Source organism: Hyla sarda, chromosome 6, assembly GCF_029499605.1.
Source record: "Hyla sarda isolate aHylSar1 chromosome 6, aHylSar1.hap1, whole genome shotgun sequence".
NCBI classification, from domain to species: Eukaryota; Metazoa; Chordata; class Amphibia; order Anura; family Hylidae; genus Hyla; species Hyla sarda.
Window position 1 is genome coordinate 254,374,293 of NC_079194.1, and position 23,409 is coordinate 254,397,701.

The following is a 23,409-nucleotide window of genomic DNA, read 5'->3' on the forward strand; positions in this document are numbered from 1 at the left end:
CCTTCACTACTGTATCTTTTTTTTTCTTTTTTTTTCTTCTAATGGTACCCTACGAAATTTTATTAAAAAAGGTATCTCCATCACTTTTTTGGACCACTGAAGTCCAAAAAAGAATAAAAACCGCCTGCAAAAACGCCAAAGTTAAAACCCACATATCGTTTTTCTTAGCGTTTTTTTCACTCCAATAGACTTCTATGGGAGAAAAAAGCCACGATTTTGACGAAAAAATCGCCAGTGGCTCAACATGCTGTGGTTTTGGAAAACCGCCAAGGAGCTGAAAAACGCTAAAAAACAGGATGCCAAAAGGATAAAGAAAAAAAAACGCCAAGTGTAATAAGAATTTTGCGATTTCTCATTGATTTACAGCTAACATCTGGCAGCAGCGTTTTTTGGCCAAAAAAAATAAAACGCCTTGCGGCAGAGTTGGGGTTTTTATTGGCATTTATCCCCCCCCCCCCAAAAAAAAAAAAAAAAACAAGTAGAAACTTAACCTTGCAGCTAGAGATGAGCGAACTTACAGTAAATTCGATTAGTCACAAACTTCTCGGCTCGGCAGTTGATTACTTATCCTGCGTAAATTAGTTCAGCCTTCAGGTGCTCCGGTGGGCTGGAAAAAGTGAATACATTCCTAAGAAAGAGTCTCCTAGGACTGTATCCACCTTTTCCAGCCCACCGGAGCACCTGAAAGCTGAACTAATTTATGCAGGAAAAGTCATCAACTGCCGAGCCGAGAAGTTCGTGACGAATCGAATTTACTGTAAATTCGCTCATCTCTACTTGCAGCTATGCGATGGTGTCTGCAGCTCTTAGCAGCAGCAAACAGAACTGACAGATTCCCTTTAAGGCACTTTCCTATGACATAATTATCTTAGTCTTGAGACAGAGTTCTGCGTTCTAAAAGAAGTGTACAGTGTACAGTCAGATCTAGGCTTTTGCCTTTTTAATAGCCGTCTGCAGAATGAGATAAATTGGGCTTTTCTATTAAAATATGTAACCAATAGATCACAGCTTGTGCCTGCTGCTGAGTCTAGTTTGGAACGTTATCTACAAGTGTCCAGCAGGAGAAGTGTTAAGTAAGAAGAAAAAAAAAAAAAGGAGTGGTTTGCAAGTACTTCCCCATGTGTGACTCAACCATTGCTTGATACAAGAAGATATGGATCCACTCTCCCTGCTGTTACGGCCGCCTGTCTTCTATCCGGTGTGTACGGGATAATCCTGGTATTGTCTGCCATATGTCATGCGTGTCTCTAGAGCTAGACGTGTGCAACTAGTAACCGGTGGGAAGGGTTAATAGTCTATTGTCAGAAATGCATTGTTTGCCATTGATAAGAGCCATATAAAGGCCTAGACCAGTGGTCTTCAACCTGCGGACCTCCAGATGTTGCAAAACTACAACTCCCAGCATGCCCGCACAGGCAAGTGGTCTTCAACCTGCGGACCTCCAGATGTTGCAAAACTACAACTCCCAGCATGCCTGGACAGCCAACGGCTGTCCAGGGAGTTGTAGTTTTGCAACATCTGGAGGTCCGCAAGTTGAAGACCACTGGAAGATAACACTTACAATATCTTTAATACTATTTAGAGATGAGCGAACTTACAGTAAATTTGATTTGTCACGAACTTCTCGGCTCGGCAGTTGATGACTTTTCCTGCATAAATTAGTTCAGCTAAGTCATCAACTGCTGAGCCGAGAAGTTCGTGACAAATCGAATTTGCTGTAAGTTTGCTCATCTCTATCCCTGGGCAAAAATAAAAATGGGGCCCATGACCAAAGATCACCATGTTGAATTGTGTTGCATCTCAGCTGAAGGCCATAACACATATGCATTATAGGGTCCAAATCTAAGCTATATAGGGGAAGATTTATGAAAACCTGTGCAAAGAATAATAAAAATAAAAATAAACATATATGGTATCGTCGCGTGCGGAAATGTCCAAACTATAAAAATATATCGTTAATTAAACCGCACGGTCAATGGCGTTTTTGGTCATGAAAAAATGAATAAAAAGCGATCAATAAGTCAGATCAATACAATAATTGTACCGCTGAAAACTTCAGAACACGGTGCAAAAAATGAGCCCTCATATCGGCCCATACGCGGAAAAATAAAAAAAGTTATAGGGGTCAGAAATGACAATTTTAAACGTATAAATTTTCCTGCATGTAGTTATGATTTTTTCCAGAAGTACGACAAAATCAAACCTATATAAGTAGGGGATCATTATAATCGTATGGACCTAGAGAATAAAGATAAGGTGTCATTTTTACCCAAAAATGTACTAACTTAGAAACGTAAGCCCCCAAAAATGACAAAACAACATTTTTTTATTTTCAATAATTTTTTTTCCGTTTCACCGTAGATTTTTGGGCAAAATGACTGACGTCATTACAAAGTAGAATTGGTGGCGCTAAAAATAAGCCATCATATGGATTTTTAGGTGCAAAATTGAAAGAGTTATGATTTTTTAAAGTCAAGGAGCAAAAAACTAAAGTGCAAAAACGGAAAAAACCCCAGTCCTTAAGGGGTTAAACGTTTTTTAAGGCATACCAAGTGACCAAAAATACGCAATCTCAGACTTTGGAATTTTTTTACGTGTACGGCATTGACGTGTGGTTTAAATAACATTATATTTTTATAGTTCGGACATTTATGCACGCAGCGATACCACATATGTTCCTTTTTTATTTTTGTTTACATATTATTATTTATTTTAATGGGAAAAGAGGGGATTCAAACTTTTAATAAGGAAAGTGTTAAATCCTATTTATCTTTTATATATGTATATATTTTTTTTGTCCATAAGGGACTATTATATGCAATCCTTGGCTTGCATACACTGTTCAAGGCTATGCAATAGCATATTATTGATCAGTGTTATAGGTGCTCTGCTGCTCCAGCATGGAGCAGCAGAGCGACTTAAGCCAGGTAAGAAGCCTCCCACTTCCTCTCAGCTGGTCGGGACGCTGCTATTTCACTGCGGCGGTCCCGAACAGCCCACGGAGATAACCAGCAACTGTTTTCTCCCGTTTTAGATGCCGCAATCAACTTTGATCGTGGTGTATAAAGGGTTAATACCTGACATCAGCCCGATCGGGGATGTCCGGTATTAGCCATGGGTCCTGGCTGCTTATAGCAACCAGGACCTGCCGGGTATGAAGGGAGCCTACATGGCCATCTTTAACGCTGGGCAAAAGGGCAGCTGCACTGGGCCCTATCATTCCTGGGGATCCAAAGCAGCTAGCTCTTTACCCCTAGTGGTGTCTCCAGAGAGGTGCAAGAGGGGGCCAAGGCCCCCCCTACATCAGGCTATGCCCCCCCCCCAATGTAAATGTGCTTAACTAAATTGATGCAGCTCATCCAGCTAGCCGAACCGCCTGCAAGCTGTCACTCTGCCCTGCCATGTTTTGCAGCGGCAGTGAAGTGACAGGCACCAGGCCGGCCGGTCCAAGATGCTTTTGTGGTATGGGGTGTGATACAAGGCAGATGGAATTATCCTAGGGGCAAATGGCATTAACCCCTTGTATTCGTGACGCCAGGGCGTGGTTTATCCTCTATACAATCCAAAAGTATACCACTGGATCCTGGGCTAGGCACAGGGGCAATAATGACTCAGACGCCAAGTTAGGTAGCTTTACTGAGTGACAGATGGCACAGTCTATACAGTCAGGCCCACGGAGGTGACCATTGACTTCAGAGACCTCAAGGGCTTGCTGGGACTTGCAGTGGTTTTGGACAATCTAGTGCAGGCCACGTTGACTTGACAGTAGATGACAGTGACGGACTAAGCTGTGTCTTTAGCTTACTTGTAGCGTATGGCTGCAGACTTGACTTGAGGCCACCTATGACTCCAGACACACTCTTAGGCTCGACTGCACCTCAGCAAAGACTCAGGAACTAAGAGCAAGAAGAGACTCCTCCCAGGGCTTTTATGGGGGAGACTCTGGTGGGGTCCCATTGGTCACCCTTAAGTCACCTGGTCACTGATACTTCCTGGATAACAATCACATGACAACTGATGATCATACAGTATGTTAACCTTTCATAAAGATGCAACATTTTTATATACATAACTTAGGGGATAATATACAATTACAGTAGAACAGATGCAGGGGACACTGTGAGGAGGCTGCCTGACAGGGCAGCAAGGGTACAGGGTAACAACTTCCATACTAGGCCACCACACTTTAAACTATAAGCGTGTCTTACTGACGCGCCTATAGTTAAATGCGGCGCTCGGCTTATTGACATAGCGAAGAGCCATTGGCTCCTTGCCCTGTCAATCACTCTTGTGATTGCCTGCAATATGCAGAAAACCAACAAGACACCCGAGTGTTGTTCCTCTGCACTCCGGCATGCAAGTGACGTCATCATTATGTGCCGAAGTGCAAACTGGAGAAGACAGGAAGAGAGAAGAGGCTGCGGGAGGTTGGTGAGTGTGTTTTTTGTTGTGTTCTGTTATACTACCTAAAGGGGGCTTTGCAATACTACCTAAAGGGGGCTTCTGTTATACTACCTAAAAGGGGCTGATGTTAAACTACCTATAGGGTACAACTGTTTATACTACCTAAAGGGGGTTTCTATTATACTAACTAAAGGAGGCTGCTGTTGTACTAACTAAAAGGGGCTGCCACTAGTAACATCTAAAGGGGCTTCTGTTTATACTACCTGAAAGGGGCTTCTGTTTATACTACCTGAAAGGGGCTTCTGTTTATACTACCTGAAAGGGGCTTCTGTTTATACTACCTGAAAGGGGCTTTTGTTTATACTACCTACAGGGGGCTGCGGTTTATACGACTAAAGGGGACTGCTGTTTATACAGTACGAATAAAGGGGACTGCTGTTTATACAGTACAAATAAAGGGGACTGCTGTTACATGACCTAAAGATAATTGCTTGCCCAGGGTTCAATCAAAATTAAAGACTGCCCTGGGATATACGTAAATATACGCTCGTGGTCGTTAAGGGGTTAAAGGGGTACTACGAAGAAGTGCTTAGACCATTCTGTCCTATACTGATGATGTGCAGTGGCCCGCACAGTCCTCTTCATGTGAAGTCTGTACACTCAGTCCAGAATTATTTATGAGCCATAATGATTGTGGGGGTCCAGTAGTTAGACCACCCTCTCTCCCACTATTCAGAAGATTGTAGAATATATTTTAGACATATCGTATAACTATAAGTTACTATTCAGATTCCGGAAAGGAGGGTCAGTTTTATTGTACATCATCTGACACTGTGTTATATGTGCAATTGTGTTACTTCTCATCATTATTTTATGTGATTATACAGGTTGTGCCTTATATATGCACAATATATGGGGGTCTACGAAGTGGACGAATGATCCTTGTACAAGGAAGTGTCGGCAGCAATGCTTCTAGGTATGAAGCTTACTGTACTCATCTTCTGTTTATGGTTTTAACCTTTTGCAAACCCTGTTTTCTCGTCTTTGTATCCAGGGCATATAGCTATCTCTGACTTACATTAAATTATATTTATCTTACTAGAGACAGGACTTCCTTTTCCTTGTGAGGCTTCTTGGTTGGTCATATGATGACTCCTGAGCCTTGTGATCCTGCAGTGGCTGCGGCTTGAAGCCCAGGGAGAATCCTCACGTGAAAGACTGCATTCCATCTCCCTGGAGAAGAAGCCTACTTAGTTTCCTTTGTACATACAAGGTTTTTCAGGTTTAGGTCCTTAAAGCTGAATTGTTGTACAGTGGTCTCTCACGTTGCAATATTAATTGGTTACAGGACGACCATTGTATGTTTAAACCATTGTATGTTGAGACCATAACTCTATGGAAACCTGGCAATTGGTTCTAAAGCCCCAAAATGTCACCCAAAAATAGGAAAAAGTGAGGATTAAAAAAAAATAAGTAGATAACTAATACATATAAAGCAAATCCTAACATAAAAAAGTAAGAAAGATCTGCTGGGAGCTGTAAATCACTGTCTATGTAGAGGACAGGAGCTTCTTCAGGGTCCTGTACAGTACATGCAATGTCCTAAAAAAGTTAAATGGAGCCGCCCCCACCTGGTGTCCAAAGGAGCAGCTAACTGTAACTGTGGCATAGGTAAAGAGTAGTACAGAACATGTAATACCTCCCTGTACTGTAGGGGGCGCTACCAGACACCAGTCAGTGCATACGCTTCAGTAATACAGGGGTTTTACCAGTAAAATGCCCATTCTGATTGGTCAGTTCTTCCAGCCATTGACATGTTTCACAGATCTGGACTGTCCATAGCAGTGTATGGTCAGTCTGATTTCAAGCTACAATGGTCCAGAAAAGACCATGGTATGTTAAAACTATTGTATGTTGAGGCCATTGTAAGTTGAGGGGTCACTGTATAAGTGAAATGTTCTGCAACTTTCTGATATACTTTCTGTTTTAACTCTCTGTGATATTATGTCATAGTCAGGATGGTGTTAATTAGGGATGTCCTGATACCATTTTCTTAAGACAGAGTACCAATACATTTTTTAAAAAGTACTCCCCGATACCAATTACCAATACTTTTTAACTGTCATGTGACAGGGTTTTTTTTAAGTGGTAAAAAGGGGATGTTTTAAAAAGAAAATTATATATAATAAATATTTTTTTTTTACAAACCTTTTGAAAAGGGGTTAATTCTCATTTATTATTTTTTCTTTTTCCACATTTTTTCCCCACAATTTTTTACTCCCCATAGGGACTAAAGTTAAGTCCCCATTTAGTCCCCGATCTGTAGATTTCATACACTGATCAATGCTATGCCATTGTTATCAGCGCTCCTTTACAACTGCCTGCCATGGCTTGCTGCAGTATAGGAGCGATGATTGAACGGCCCAGAGCACGGTAAGGGACCTCCGGCCGGCCATTACTGATCGTGGTCATGTCAGACATTACCCCTTTATCGCAGCATCTAAAAGACCTGAAATTAAGTGCTGGTTAGCTTAGAGATCACCCCGATCCCGATCAGTATCTCTAAGCTAACCAGCACTTAATTTCAGGACTTTTAGATGCCGCGATAAATAGGTAATGTCTGACATGACCACGATCGGTGATGTTTGGCATTAGCCACAGGTCCCGGCACAGTGTACCTTCCTGATACCTGTTGGCAGGGGTCCCGTCGGCAGGGATCTCATTAGGTATTGGGGACATAAGTATAATTACTCGTGCAAATGTCCAGTATCTGTCCCAATACCGATACCAATATCGGTATTGGTACATCCCTAGTGTTAATGATTGATGACATAATAGTATATCCTGTTGAAGGGGTTAAAAAACATAAAGGTTTAAAATATTTTTTTAAAAAGGAAGCGGGAAAGAATGACTAGTATGAATAGATGATCCGAGGAACTCAAAGTATGTAAGAAAGTTGTAGAACTTCTAATTTGTATAGTGATTAAACTTTATCAACACAAAACTAGAAAACCTTTTAAATGGGTACTCTACCGCTAGACATCTTACCCCTTATCCTATCCTTTGGTACCCCTTTAAAGAAGCACTCCGGGAAATGTATTTTTGTTTATATTGCGAACATGTGCTATTATTAGAAACTAATGTAGCAGTTCTTGTGCATTCTTTGTGCTTACCTGTTTGAGCAGATATATCAGACGCTGGTTTTTAAGTATTGATTTGTATTTCCGCACTGAAATTTTTTTCTACTGCTGCCTCCGTTTCCCATGAAACCTCTGGCATTGCAGAGAGGGGAAGGGAGTCTTATCACTGCAGTTCATCGATACAGCTGCAGGTGAACTGATTAGTCCATATGTAGGTTGGCTCAGTCCACAGTTTGGGGTTTTATTTCACAATTAAGGTGTTTTATTTAAAGTAAGATTTGAAGTATTTAGGTTGCGTTCACACGTTGATGCATTTTTTTCAATGCTTTGACCGTGTTTTTACTGAGATTTTTTTCAAATCATGTTAAAAATGTATGACTTTACACCAATTTTAAAAAATCTTAGCAAAAACATGATCAAAACACTGTAACAATAGGTAAGCACAAGGCATGCACTACATTACAGTTGCAGTAAAATAGTGCCATTTTGCAGAAATTTCTGGAAAATATGGCAAAAACTAAGGAAAAAAACTGCTAAAAAAATGTGTGAACACAGCCTTGGGGGATGTGTAGAACTACTATATATTTCCTGATCCCATCCCACCAGCTAAGTGGGGAGGGGTCTGTGAGCAGAGAGAAGATTTTGTCTTACTGAGTAAGTCAGCTGACCCAGAATAGACCACTTTCTGTGACTTGTTAAGCACTGTCTTCTGATGGTCATAGTGGTGATCACATGACACAGCTGCAGTAATGAAAAATATTGATGCAGCTGTAGGAATAGTGGTGGTGAATTTGCATTGTATGTACCAAAACAAAACAAAACTGGAGTGCTGTTTCATATATTGAATATCCAGAACAGCAGAGTTAAAGGGGTATTCCAGGAAAAAACCTTTTTTTATATATCAACTGGCTCCAGAAAGTTAAACAGATTTGTAAATTACTTCTATTAAAAAATCTTAATCCTTTCTGTACTTATGAGCTTCTAAAGTTAAGGTTGTTCTTTTCTTTCTAAATCCTCTCTGATGACACCTGTCTCGGGGAAACGCCCAGTTTAGAAGAGGTTTGCTATGGGGATTTGGTTCTAAACTGGGCGTTTCCCGAGTCATCAGAGAGGATTTAGACAGAAAAGAAAAACCTTAAAGGGTACCTCTCATCAAATAAACTTTTGAGATATTTTAGATGAATTAATGAATGTTGAATAACTTTCCAATAGCATGTTAATGAAAAATATGCTTCTTTCTATTGTATTTTTCCCGATCAGTCCTGTCAGCAAGCATTTCTGACTCATGCTGGAGTCCTAAACACTCAGAGCTGCCAGCCTGCTTTGTTCATAGCCAAACAGGCTGTGAACAAAGCAGGCTGGCAGCTCTGAGTTTTCTCCTTTGTGAACAAAGCAGACTGGCAGCTCGTAGTGTTTAGGACTCCAGCATGAGTCTGAAATGCTTGCTGCCAGGACTGGTAGGGAGACCCCTAGTGGTCATTTCTTCAAAGTGGAAAATTAAATAGAAAGAAGCATATTTTTTAATAACATGCAATTGTAAAGTTATTCCGCATACATTAATCTATAATATATCAAAAGTTTTTTTTGATGAGAGGTACCCTTTAACTTCAGAAGCGCATAAGTACTGAAAGGATTAAGATTTTTTAATAGAAGCAATTTACAAATCTGTTTAACCTTCTGGAGCCAGTTGATATATAAAAAAAAGTTCTTTCCTGGAATACCCCTTTAATTTCCTCTAAAAAGTGCACCATCCCTGTCCTGTTTGTGTGTGAAACTACAACTTGGCTGCAGTAACGTCAATGAAACTGAATACCACCCAAAACCTGAGGACAGGTGTGCTGATGTTTTTTGAATGAAACCGCTCTGTTTTTCTATTCCTGGGTAACCCCTTTAAAGTTAATACAGGTCTATAAGGTAGAATGAATGTGGATGATAATTCCTGGCCCTCTGCAATGACCTTCAGTTGTTGCTGGACCCTATGCTGAGACGCCCCCATTTCTGACAATAGGCATCTTAGACTGTGATGTTTTTGTAAGATCTGCCTATGATTCACAGGTTCCAGATTGACTTTCAGTGCGGGTGCAGCTCTCTTCCTCGCTCTGATGTCGCCTTTCACTTCAATCCACGTTTCTCTTCTTCGGAAACACATGTAATCTGCAATACCCTGCGGAAGGACCAGTGGCTAGATGAGGTCAAGTTCTCAAGATTCCCACTAAGAAAAGGAGAATCTTTTGTGCTGATTTTCCTTTTTCTTGCTGATAAAGTAAAGGTAAGAAGCAGATGGGTTGTGATCTGGTGAAGATATAGAAAAGAGAAATAGCAGCCTCCATTGGGGGATTCATTTCCTCCAACACTATTCCTCATTTACTGTTTACAAACATACTGAATGTCAATATTTCTACTATACATTTTTTTCCTCCTCTCTCTTTCTTCTCCTGGGAAAGTTGGTGCTTTAGTTTTCCAGTGAACGTGAAGATATGCAGGGACATAGCTACAGGGGGTGCTTACAGGAAAGGAAGGGGGTAACCTTCCCAACAAGGATCCATCACCTAGATGACCATTAGTTCCCTCCATCACTTAAGTTCATTGCCATACATAGTAATGGACATGGCGAGTCGCTGTTGTTTCAACAATCTTTGCATACATTAAAATGCCTCTTTTTTTTTCATATTAGGCTCCTTTTCTGCAGCCCCTACCAAATCTCTTTTACTCTGAAAAACAGCTCAGTTTTAAAAGAAGAGACAGACTATTAGCTCACTGAGGGATCAAGTTACATACTTCCCATAGAAGTCAATAGGGGGCAGGGAACTATGGGAGGGCATCAGAGGCCAACAGGAAGACTGCATAAAATCTATAGGCGTTAATAATAGACACCAGATCTCATTCCAGGGCTTGATTGACAGCTTGGACTGCTCTTGCTGCTCAATAATGTCCTCCATGTTGCTGCATCTTAGGTAAGCAGAATCCCCTCTTCTGCATGTGCTCTATATGGGAGACCTCGTAGAGGCTAGGCTCCAACCACTAGTTCAGGGACAATAACAAATTTGAGATGGAGCCCACAAAGGGAAAAACTGATAAAAAATGTGATATTAAATGTATTTAATGGCCAGAAATACTGTTACGCCCTATGTACACAAATGTGAATTAGCCCACAGCTTTACTGTTTACCCCCAGACAGCAATAATTCACTAGGCCGAGCATTCTGCACCTGACCCAATGAATGTGAACTGAGTGGCTGGCATACGATTTATGACTTACTGCACGGATAGGATAGGAGCAGGGACTGTTCCTGCGCCTGTACTGATTGAATGGGATTTGTCTGTGTCTCTGTGACTCACTCCGGGAAAAGGGTTTTCTGGTGTAACTTGATTTTTTTTCCTAATATAGGTCAGCATTGGTGGACAGCATTTCCTGGATTTCCTGTATCGCCTTCCGCTCCATGATGTGGACACATTGGGGATTTATGGAGATGTCACTTTAAAGGAGATCTCGTTCCTGAACAGTAATGCAAGTTGGGATATTCTATTATACCATTACTTTCTAAACTTTGCCTAATTTTCTAAACTTTGTATTTGTATAAGGCTTTAATTTGTTGTAGTGTATATGATAGTGTGTGTGTGTATATATATAATATATATATATATATATATATAAATCTTATATCTATATATTTTTTTCTCTCTAATTACAATAGCCTTTTCAGGAGGCAATGACAGACTATCCATTGTGTCAGGTAATGTATAAGATTCTTACTATTTCAATACAATAAAATTCAGTAGTTGTTGCAATTTTTTCAGACTAGATGAAGCATACAATGTACAGTTAATAATCTCAATCTACAGTTTAAATAGCAGTTCTTTTTTTTTAGATATTCTTTAGAAAAAAAATTTAAGAGAATAAAGAACAAATATTTTTGCTTGTTCAAAATGTTTCTTAGTCTACATGCACATCAGCATTAGGCTCTGTTCATTGAGTGCATTGAAACAGCGGGACATGAGCCAAGGAACAAAATACGGCAACAAAATACGTCTCCGCTCAAACCCTGCAAAACAACGGACATCAAAAAGCCAACCAGAAAGACCCAATAATGTCAATGGAACCCATTGGTGTCTGTTGTGCAACTTGACAGGACTCATGAATGGATCTTTTGAACGGAGATGTATACAATGTCTATCTCTCTAGTGATAGGAGAAACGTCTGTCACGCCCCCTCTTACAGATATGAATGGAGGGGGTGTGGCAGGATAAGATGTCTAGGGGTGGAGTACCCCTTTTAAGCCTCAGTTTATTTTGCTAAACGTTCATGGGCCAGCTTTGGCTTTGGATTATTGAGCGGGGCCCTAATATTGATGTTACACAACAGGGGCCCTCTGCTGTCTGTGTTCACCCTTGCATACACTAAAAGGTCAATTGCTGTATCTTTTTATGCAATGTTGTGGAAAACTGAATATCAAATTTATTAATTTCAGTTATTGTGGTCTCTTTAAGCCTTTACATCGGGGACATGCAGGAGTGGTGAGTAATTATACATGTTCTGTATGTCATATTATATAGGGTTTTACATGGTAACACTGTGGTGTGCACTACTGACGTCACCTACTGCCATTTTGTGAGTGTGTGTTTGTGTGTGTGTGTGTGTGTGTATGTAATTTTTTTTTCTTACAAACACCTTTTATTTTTCCTTCCAAACAGTTGGTTCTTCCCCTGTCCGAGTCATTTCCCAAGGGTTTGTCAGAAGGTCACATGATCTTGGTTCGGGGTTTGGTGACTGCTCACCCATTACAGTTAGTTGACTATGACTTACTATTGTGTTTTCCATTATGTCACATGGATATCCCAAATTATTTTGCCAGTGCTTATGGGCATCACATGAAGCTTCTGTGTCACAATACAAAACCTGTAACAAGGCATTTCCCCATCTTCCATTTTAACATATGTGTCTACTGGGCCCAGCAAGCACCAAGGTTCTGCCTTTAGCTAACATAGGTTGTATTGTCAGCCAAGTGTATATGATCTTTGTAATATATATCTTCCTATTTTTCCATGATAACTGTATTCATTTTTTCCCCCGTGTGTAATACCTGGAAACCATCAGCATGCTGCTATTTACAGATTTGTATTTTATTTTTTATTATATATATATATATATATATATATATATATATATATATATATATATTTGTTTTTTATTTTAACATCCTTTTAAGTAGCGTGGATACAAAAAATACAGAAAACATCATTGTTTTGTTTTATTCGCTATAAAATAGCTGTATGTGTTCTGATCATGTGTGGTCAGGTTCAGTGGCTCCTTAATTTATCTACAACATGGGCATTTATATAGTTGAGGCTGAATTTCCACATAGTATTATGGTCAGTATTTTCACCAAAACCAGGATTGAGCCTACTTCAGGCACTGGAATAATGTATAAATAACTTTACAAAATGTTCTGTGGAAGTCTTGTTATAACGGTCTCTTGCACCTTTTAAGCAGATGAGTGAGGAGTTTTAATAGTTACCTTACAAACATAGACTAAGTGGAAAGTTTCTGGTGTGCTTTTCGCATGGTTAAAGGGGTACTCCGCCCCTAGACATCTTATCCCCTATCCAAAGGATAGGGGATAAGATGTCAGATCGCCGCAGTCCCGCTGCTGGTGACCCCCGGGATCTCCGCTGCGGCATCTGCGCTATCATTACTGCACAGAGCAAGTTCGCTCTGTGCGTAATGACGAGCGATACAGGGGCCGGAGCATCGTTACGTCATGGCTCCGCCCCTCATGACATCACGCCCCGTCCCCTTAATGCAAGTCTATGGCAGGGGGCATGACGACCGCCACGCCCCCTCCCATAGACTTGTATTGAAAGGGGCAGGTCGTGATGTCACGAGGGGCGGAGCCATGACGTAACGATACTCCGGCCCCTGTATTGCCCGTCATTACGTGCAGAGCGAACTGCGGTGCCGCAGCAGCGATCCCCGGGGGTCACCAGCCGCGGGACTGCGGCGATCTAGGGGCGGAGTACCCCTTTAAGTGGTTTGCTAGTTAAAATGCAGATAAGATACTAGAACAGTTCAACTAGATCTCTACTGTGAAGCCCGTTCACAATTTGACTTTTTGTGGTGTATTTTGAACTCCGTCCTAGTTTTTGATAAAAAATAATAATAATACTGACCAAAAGGAGCCCCAAAATACTTTGTGAGAACTAAGCCCTATAGTTTGGTGATGTTTTTTCTTTGGATGGGGCCACCCTTGAATAAAAAGTGTTAAGCAGGTGTATACCTGATGATAAATGTTTTTTTTATTTTATTATCTACATACTTGGAAACATGGGCCTTTTTTCATTAATATCTGATATCTTGTATCATGTTTTCTTATAGAATAATTTTCTCATTGAAATCTAAAAATACCACCCCTTTTAACCTGACTGCAAACTTCAAAGACCAATCTTTATGTTACAACTACAACATGGGTCAGTCATGGGCAGAGCCACAAAAAATCCAAACCCCTTTCTTTGTGTTCCATAAAGAGAGATATTTTGAGGTAAGTTCTTTGGCTATAAGATTGACATTAGGCAGCATGTGTTAGATTTAAAATAAGATCCATCACTATAGAAAATGAATAGGAGTAGTGTTTGGGATGTTATTTTATTGTTGCACAACTTATAATAGATATCTCAAATGCTAAAAACTGTAAGGAAACAGACACAAGCTGTGCACCACCTGATCTATTGTATGTATACACCACTTTTTTTTAAACTTTTTTTTTTTTTTTTTTTTTTGTGTATTGAATTTTAGGGACTAAAAAGCCACCAGTCCAGCCAAAATTTTCAAAAAGGCAACATTCTCTTTGATGGTTGTCAAGTGAAAGAAAAATATTTTAAAGGGTCAAGCTTTTTAAAAATAATACCTAGGCCTTTAAAAATAGGCACTTAAAAAATATAGGAATAATAATAGGGGATACCTCCCTTATCTACTTTAAGCATTAAAGAGTGGGTTTTCTCTGCCACATGACAATTGCACAGTCATTGTAGCTTCTCTTACAATGTTGCCCAGGTTCCTGCAACTTCCTGGCAATGTCTTTAACAAACAGGAGATGCCCATTCAACCAATCCCTGGCTGAGCAGGTGTCTTCTGCTTTGTCAAGACATTTGGCGCAAGGAAACAAGGGCATTATCAAAATGGCAGCAGTGGGAACTGGGTAGGTAAGTATCCGTTATATTTACAGACACCCTGACCCTTTTTTAAACAACTTTTTTTTTTTTTTTTTTGCTGAATACTCATCTAAAGGGGTATTTCAGATTAAAAAATAAAGAAATCAATCTTTGGTAGCCGGGGAAAAAACAAAAAACAAGGCTATACTTTCCTACACCGTCCTCACAGCTCCCATTCAGTTCCTTTTGGTCCCTGATCCCCTATCTTTTTGGTGCTAGACCTGCCCATTCAGCCAATCACTTGCCGCGATGAGACACCACTGTGGCCAATGATTGGCTGAACGGGCAGGCATTTATTGGGTCAGCCACAATTCTTTTCCTGCCTTGAACAGAATATAGGAGTACCAGCTCTGTGTCATATGCAGAGGAGGCTCTAGACTTTGTGAGGCCCTAGGCGAAACTTGAACATGAGGCCCTCACTGACGAGATGTCACAAGGTAGTGTGGGGTGGCAGCACCCGGGTCAAGGGACTGTATTGTGTAAAATACTGGGTGGCTGCTTGGATACAGGTATCAGAGATACCAAGTCACAGAGCGAGTTACTGCAGCGGCTCCAGATTTACATTTCTGTTTTGTTTATAAACCCTTTTTGCACTCAGTAAAAAGTAGTGAATCAAAAGGGAAAAAAAGGCTGGTCTATGAGGCACTGCTCTTATTGCAAGTAGAGACTAAGGACTCAGGTCAGCACAGGACAATAGGTTTTTATTCATAGCCAAAAGGGACTACGCATTTCGGCACCACTCTGGCACCTTCATCAGGTCCAATACCAGTTGCCCAAAGTGTAATAAAGATGCAATGAGTTTCTGGTCCATAGGTCCTGTGTGTTTCCTTGCGCTGCTGTGGTCTGGCATTAAGAGCAGCGCCTCATAGATCAGCCTTTTTTTCCTTTTGGTACACTACTATTGTCCATTGGCATCTGCCAGGAGCCCCGATACTGGTCAGAGTGAAGCAGCCACTACTCATTTTATACACCAACCTGCCATTAGGTGCAACTACCTCAAAGGTCAGTGTATCACTGTGGTGTGGTGGAGGGTGCACACCATTTTGATATATGTTACAAGGGAGCGCTTCCTTTCTTTTTCCTCTCTCTCCCATTCTTGTCTCACTCAGTAAAAATACTCTCTACTGGACTTTTGTGCCTTCGGCAATAAAAAAAGAATAGAAAAATAATACCTCAAAATCTATAAAGGCTTCATAAATCGCGTATCCTAATGACAGATGACTGAGATGTCACCCTGTTGCCAGAAAGTGTAACAGGAGTACTTACCACTGTGTGTCCGGTCTGCAGGGTGCTATGAGATGCAAAATGGAAGCAACAGAAACTGGACCTTAAGGGACCTCATAGTAACAGGCAGGGGCACTCCCTAAGGCTCTGCTGCCCCGTTATGTCTTCTCCTTCCTGACACTGCCCTGAAGAACCTCCCCTGTCCTGCTGCTCTTCAGCTGCAGCTGTACCCCCTTATATAGAGCCCTCTTCCTGTACCCCCTTATATAAAGCCTCTTCTCCTCCTGTACCCCCTTTTATAGAGCCCTCTTCTTCTCCTCCTGTCTCCCCTTATATAATGTCCTCTTCCTGTCCCCCTGTACCCCCTTATATAGTGCAATATTCTCCTTCTGTTCTAAAATACTTGTCCTCCTCCTACCCAATTATAAACCCCTCCTGTCCCCCTTACAGACTTCTTCTTACCCCTTAATAGTGGCCCTGCTCCCTTTAATATTACCTGTGTCCTACTTTCCCTTATTTCAGTCCCCCCGCTGTAATTGCCCTCTCACCTGCAGTTTGGTGTCCGCGCTCTCTGGTTCAGCAGCGCTCAGTCTTATCTCCGGAGCCGCCAGGGGTCCTCCTTCGTGCTAGAGTATCCTCCAGTGCAGGACTTCTAGTGCAGGCTGTGTGCGATGAGATGACGTCATTGTGTTTGGCCTGCACAGTAAGACCTGCAGAGCTGGGAGTAAAGGAGCAGGGATTCCTGTTCCCTGCTCCTGTACAAAATTGACTGGTGATGCGTAAATTGTGCACATCGCCAATTATTTTACTTTCTTAGGGGGCAAGCTAGGTGGCCATCAAGGCCTCTGCTAATGCAAGGCCTTAGGCGACCGCCTAACTCTCCTAATGGTAGAGCCGTCTCTGGTCATATGCATAATCTTCTACGCATTAACCTGTCAATTTTGCCTCCTAAAAACATAAATACAGCTAGGAAGTTGGTGCTAATACTGCACACTATTTTGGTGTTTTAAAGCAGACCTGTTAGCAGAAAAACCTGGGTGTAAATAAGCCCATGGCTAGAGGGAGACGGTTATCAGAATTCCAGGCATAGCTTTTATTATTTCTATAGGTTTTTTGTAATCATGCAAATGAGGCTCAACAGCCCAGGGGGCAAGAGTCCAGGTAAATTCAGCCTATCTCCTCTCTATTCAATGGCCATCAGTCAAATGGGGTAGGCAGGTGCAAGCGGGTTGGTGGGTGGTAATAAAAAGACATAAGCTGTTCCTACCTGGTCTCTTGCAACACTGGGGGTGGGGTTTCAAGCCTCATTTGCATATTCTCTAAAAAAACAACATCTCAGTGCTGAAGAGCACAATTGAAACATAAAAGGTATGCCTGGAATCCTTATAACTAGTCTATTTAGCCATGTCCAGATTTACACCACTGTTTTTCTGCTGACAGCTCTAAAGTTTGAAAGTATTTGTTTTCTAAAGATATATACACACACAAATAGAGACAGATATATCTCTATTATTATTTTTATTCTTTAACAACATTATTTAATACTTCTAAAACAATGTCTGGGTGTGGGAAAACACATTTCCGTGTAATAGCCTAATGTTCTAAATCATCCTTTTTCTCTTCTCTATCCAGGTTCTAGTCCTTATCGAGTCCGGCATGTTCAGACTTGCCATCAATGGGACCCCACTTGGGGACTTCTGCCCTCCTTCGCTAGATCTGAAATCCATCGATGAGTTCCAGATCAATGGTACCGCAATAATTTATTATGTAAAATGCTGATTGGAAGGAATTGGAGATTCTGTCCTTGGAAAGACACTTGATCAAGGAAAAATTGCACTTCAGCTTTGCAGAACTCTATGACTGCCCTCAGGTTTGACCGGCTTTTATCTCACAGCTATAAGAACAGCTTGGAACATCTTGATGGTTCTCATGAAGCTCAAACTGCTAAATATTTGCAACTAAGCAATGTATTGTGTACAAAGTTACTGGGCACCATTATATCAAAATCCCATGAAATCGCGTAACCCTGTGCTTTGTCAATGGTTTTCAGGACTCCCAATGTTATCGGGGCACAATTTCACCATGTGCCTTTCCAAAGGACGCAATAATTTTCTCACTATTTTCTTTTCTGATGCAAACTACATATCATTTATGAAATAGATATAAATATACATGTGCCAAATATGTGACTGCCATCTCTGAACCATAAACCTCAGTGCCTTGGACACATGGCTATTGTGATGTGATACTGTAAATTCATCCATTTGGCCCAGTATCTGCTGTAAAGATGATCCTAGAAGTATGATAGATATATTTTGTTTAGCATTACTTGGTCATCTCTCATGCAATGGGTAGAGGCAATAAGTCCTATATTTGTGGATAGACTTTTACAAGTGTATCAGCTAAGAAGCAGCTAAGTATTTTTTCTGCTTTGTCACACTGTCCCCAATTCCCAGTTAATCATTCTTAAGCTGCTCAGTGCTCCTTACAAAACAGAGCATTCTGCTTAACCCTTGCATGATAATACTTAAATTACTGGCAAAGCTAGTATAGCAATAATGTTCTGAACAGTTACATTTCAGTGTACCAGATCATGTTTTAGGTTATTGTCTACTTGTATTATGTTTACCTTCCTGACCTAACTATAACCTATAGGAAACGTGTTGCTGCCATATATTTGTGTTTACATTGATCATCTGATGCATTTTATACCTAGACATGGTGTTTGTACATTGATTCGAAGAAAATAAATGCATAGTCAAAAATGAGTTAAAATAAAGGTCATACTCAGATTACAGTTCTCTTTTAATTTACATTGCTATCAGAACAGTCTCCTGAACACAGCTGAGCAGTCTCATTCTTGTATCTGTCGTCACACAAGCCATACAGGGATGTTTCCTGTTTCATAACCTTCTTCTCTGTTAGTTGTAAAGTGTGTAGATCTCTGACTGTTTGCTACCGCCCTATTTCCCCTGCATACGTTGGCATGCTGGCAGCACAGTATGCCCACATATACTGTTAGGTACTCTCTTTGAGAATATACTGCAATTCTGCAGAACTCCAAAGCACGGCTTACAGTAGAATCTTAGGAATGGGTCTAACATAGTCATTAGCAGACTACATTTGGCCTAGTAAAAGAAATGGGCACAGCACAGGACCATAGCAGTATACATTGACATACTGCGAATGTATTCAATGAACATATGGACCTTAACAAGTGTGACCCTTTTAGGACACGTGATTTTCTATGAGTGAAAATGTCTTGCTTACATATGACAATAAAACCATTTTAACGCTTTGGAGGATTCTCTATGTTCCAGGTAATAGCTATAGAAAAGTAAAAATATGTACATAAAGCTCTGCTGCATCGGACAAAATTTTGGCTAGTGCAATACGACTAAGCAATGGTAAGAGGTTGTTCTCTTGATGTACCAAATGATGTATATATATTAATTTCTTTTACAGCACTATTTAAATGCAATATACTGGTTCTCTTCAGAGATGCCTAAATAACCAGAATATCTAATGAGATTAAGTACATAATGGATGTACTGGAAACAATAGGTCCTTACAACCTGTTAATAAACCTACATTGACTTGTGTCTAACCAATCGACAGGGTTCTATTCAGAAACAGCGGAATCCATATCTGTTTGAGTTCTTCTTTTAGAGTTGCTTGCTCAGTTTTCGCACCTGCCTTTCCCTGGCTTCGAATGCCACTTTAGTGTCCATTAGCTCATTGACCGAGCGTTTTATGTCAACCAGATCATGCTCTGCCTGGGAAAATCGTTCTACCAGGTCCCGGTTCTCATTCCTGAGATCCTCACACAGTTGTCTCACTTCATCACTCTGTTTTTGGCACCGTGCTCTCAGTGCCTCTGCCTCACTTAAAAGGGTCTCAACTGTGCGGACCACTCCTTCCAATTGTTCCCGAGACATCTCTGCAATGACAGATGAAATGGTGTAAAACGTCAAAAACTAAAGTTATAAAAACATGAATCCATGACATCCAGACAGTCCTGCATGGCTCATCCGATCAGCTCATAGCTACATTGACACTGTGCTGACCGCAGAGGAGGGTAAAGCTGCTTGGCACTAGTGATGAACGGCATATGCCATATTTGAGTTCGCGATGGACGAATATTTGTCCTATATTCGCGAAATTCGCATATTCACAGTTATTTTCGCTTTGCGAAAATGCACATGTGGATAACTATCTACCTATCTATCTATATTTATCTATCTATCCATCCATCTATCTCCTAATTCTTGGTCTATTCTTTGTCTATACAGAAGTGATAATGGGTCTCTGACAGTTTTCATTTAGAATATTGTCATGTCATATTCGTGAATATCGTCACTATCTACCTAGCTAATCTTAGTGACGATATTTACGAATATTCGCATATTCTCACATTCGCTAATACAGTAAATAGTATAGGAGCCTTCTTTAGACCACAAGCTGGAAGCAGGGATCACTGTGATGTGTTCAGTGTGAAAAAAAAATTGTGAATATTCGTAATTACAAATATGTAGCTCTATATTCGCCATATTTACAAATATGCGAAATTCACAATAAATATTCGAAATGCGAATATTCACGCTCAACACTACCTGGCACTATTCACGTCATTTCATTCTCTAATAACACTATTATTCAGATTCTAAAATCTCGGAAGAAATCTAGATGGAGAAGCTCTTTAATATTGAAACTGGACTATGGTTGTGTTTTGTCTTTGTTTTTTTATGATTTTATTTTTTAGCTCTAATTTTGTGGCTCCAAAAAGCTTTTTATTGGCCCACATTTTGATAATTTTTTTGTTTGTTTTTGGCCTGTATTTCTTAAAATTTATTGAACTGTAAAAAGATAGCCCAGAATTCTGTGTGAGAACATGGCCTAATAGTAAAAGTATAAAGAGTTTTTTGTGATGGTCCCTCAGCACAGAAAAGGAATTCATAGCAAAAGTGAGGATGCTAAAAAAAAAAAAAAAAAAAAAAAAAAAAAAAAAAAGATTACAGTACATGTTAAGGCCAGATGAAGCAGTTTGTGCGTTTATCTGGGATTTACAGACATTTGCAACCTGCAAAAAAACATTTTGTGCCAACCCAAACTGGCAGCAGCTGGGTTTTGTATAAGAAGATTGGTGTGTTGCACTTTTGAGTTTGTGTGTGTGTGTGTGTTTTTTCAATTTTTTTTTTTTTTTGGGAAAGTATTTTCTTTGTACTTTTTAGTATCTGAATCTGTTTATGAACCAAACTAGATGGCTCTTGCACCTATCTTAGATCAGTGTCCCACAACCTATGGCATTCCAGCTGTTGCAAAACTACATATTCCAGCCTGTCCTAAAAGTTAGGTGTGATGGAAGTTGCAGTTTAGCTAAAAATAGTCACAGATTAGTAACCATTCTTAGACACATGGGGGAGATTTATCAAAACCTGTCCAGAGGAAAAGTTGCTGAGTTGCCCATAGCAACCAATCAGATCGCTTCTTTCATTTTTGAAAAGGCCTGTGAAAAATGAAAGAAGCGATCTGATTGGTTGCTATGGGCAATTCAGCAACTTTTCCTCTGGACAGGTTTTGATAAATCTCCCCCATAGCATTTTGTGGAGCAGAAAAAGCAGTTTTTTATGGACACTGTCCTTTTCCCACATTGGACAACAACATGTTCTAAATGGTATGTGGTTGGCACTTCTATAGATTAATTGGTGCCCGAGAACGTCACCATTTTCAATAGGTCCTAAAATTTACATTACATTGGATTATCTATTTACCTATATATATATATCAATCTAATTCCTGAGTGCTCCATCGTAGAAGCAGAACAACTCAAATAACATCAGTACGGCTATGTTCACATGATGGAATTTCTGTGCTGAATTCCGCACAGAGGTTCCGCAGCAGCAGAGTCCCATTAATATCAATGGGATTCTGCCGCTCTATTCACATAGCAGAAATTCTGCGCTGGAGGCATTTAATGACACCCCCCCCCCCCTCAATTTACAGTGCGAACATTCATCTGTGTGAACATAGCCTAACCGTGCCCCACAGTTCCCATTGCACTCACTCTAATGCAGTCTTTTCCAAACAATGTGCCTCCAGCTGTTGCAAAACTACAACTACCAGCATGCACGGACAGCCACAGCTGTCCGTGCATGCTGGTAGTTGTAGTTTTGCAACAGCTGGAGGCACACTGTTTGGAAAACACTGCTTGAATGGATCCTACAGAATTCTGTTATAGCTGGACACTGCTTTATTTATCTATTTATTTCTGTATTTTTTTGATAGAATCTGTGATTGAGGCTCCTCTTGGAACCTGTCTCTGATAAAAACACAATTCAGGTTCAGGTTTGTGTTATTTATTGCTTCACTATAGTCTGTGCCATTGGCCAGTATAGAGCGGACCACTTCGTTTGCCAGGTGGTTGGGTACAATGAATCTTGTGACAGAAGTTTTGCATCTGAAATATCAGCAAAATTCTCTGAATTTATGCTTAATAGCAAATTTTGAAGATTTAGTTTCTTCAATAGAGACTCTTGAAAAGTAAGGCTAACATAGGACAATCACGAATATGTATAAAAACAATATTGTTCTCTGAATAAGAAAAAAAAAAATATTGTTGGCCGTAATGGCTAATCTCAACTCTTTAACTCAAATAACTAAGCCGATCAAATATCTTTTTAAAATGTGATATATAAAAATAGGAAAAACATGTCGACAATTGATCTGCTAATCTAATACATTGTCTGCTCAAGATGCTCAAAAAGAAAAAAAAACACTTGAGAAGACTGTTTAGCTGCATCTGTAACTTACTATGTAGGCTTTGAAACGCCATCTTCTTACTTGTAGTTCATTCACCATAGTGGTAGTCCAACTATTTTACAGATCAGCTGATGTAACCATTTATAGCTGCTATTGTTTTAGTGTAGTAAGGTTGTCTACCCCAGTTTGTAGTATGTAGCTATTGAGGCATAATGGGAGTTGTAGTTTTGCAATAGCTAAATGGTTGGGAAACACTGTATGGAATATTTGCTGTGTATGAAGGCTCAAGAGGTGTGAATGGGGGTGCTGGAGGAGCAGTTCATGCAGGTGGGGGATTTGTTTCGAAGGACTATTCCTAGAGATGCCACTACAGATGGACACATGCCACTACACCGGGAGCCTGGTTTGGTCACCTTAAAATAATTATTGTGGACTTGAGGATGGCGCACAATTGAGCCGAAATGCGCTGTCCTGTTGTTTACATCCTTGAAGAATAAAAAAATAGTGTTTCTGCAACCACCGACACAGCAGAGCTCGAAAGAGACCCTGTGTTTGCCATTTTTGTCCTATTGTTTTATATTACGTACCCTTCCGGGATGCGGATAGGGGGCAACGAGCAGCAGGCTAGATATACCTACCAATACTCTAAGCCTACCATAGAGCTGTGCCTAACCTAC

General features: G+C 40.4%; 2 protein-coding genes across 10 annotated transcripts in view; both read left to right on the plus strand.

The window, feature by feature from the left end:
* Positions 1-1,132: 1,132 nt before the first annotated feature.
* Positions 1,133-18,765, plus strand: LOC130276935 (galectin-12-like). Of its 3 annotated transcripts, none has more exons than XM_056526967.1 (9): positions 1,133-1,198; positions 5,292-5,380; positions 9,600-9,813; positions 10,932-11,051; positions 11,239-11,277; positions 12,032-12,058; positions 12,236-12,327; positions 13,917-14,079; positions 17,606-18,765. In XM_056526967.1, the coding sequence occupies exons 1-9, from the start codon at positions 1,154-1,156 to the stop codon at positions 17,750-17,752; spliced, it is 936 nt and encodes a 311-aa protein (XP_056382942.1). In that variant the 5' UTR covers positions 1,133-1,153; the 3' UTR covers positions 17,753-18,765. The 3 variants fall into 3 exon arrangements, with proteins under 3 accessions (XP_056382942.1, XP_056382943.1, XP_056382941.1); XM_056526968.1 differs by having other exon boundaries at positions 1,164-1,218; XM_056526966.1 differs by lacking the exon at positions 1,133-1,198 and adding an exon at positions 4,150-4,431.
* Positions 18,766-21,523: 2,758 nt separating this feature from the next.
* LOC130276936 (phospholipase A and acyltransferase 2-like) overlaps positions 21,524-23,409 on the plus strand; it is a 69,880-nt gene continuing 67,994 nt past the window's right edge. For 4 of the 7 annotated variants that reach the window (XM_056526971.1, XM_056526972.1, XM_056526973.1 and 1 more), the window contains exons 1-2: positions 21,524-21,647; positions 22,259-22,312. The gene's annotated coding sequence lies outside the window, so the exon portion shown is untranslated. Of the gene's footprint in view, positions 21,648-22,258; positions 22,319-23,409 lie in introns of all 7 variants that reach the window. The other 3 variants (XM_056526974.1, XM_056526969.1, XM_056526976.1) reach the window with 3 other exon arrangements.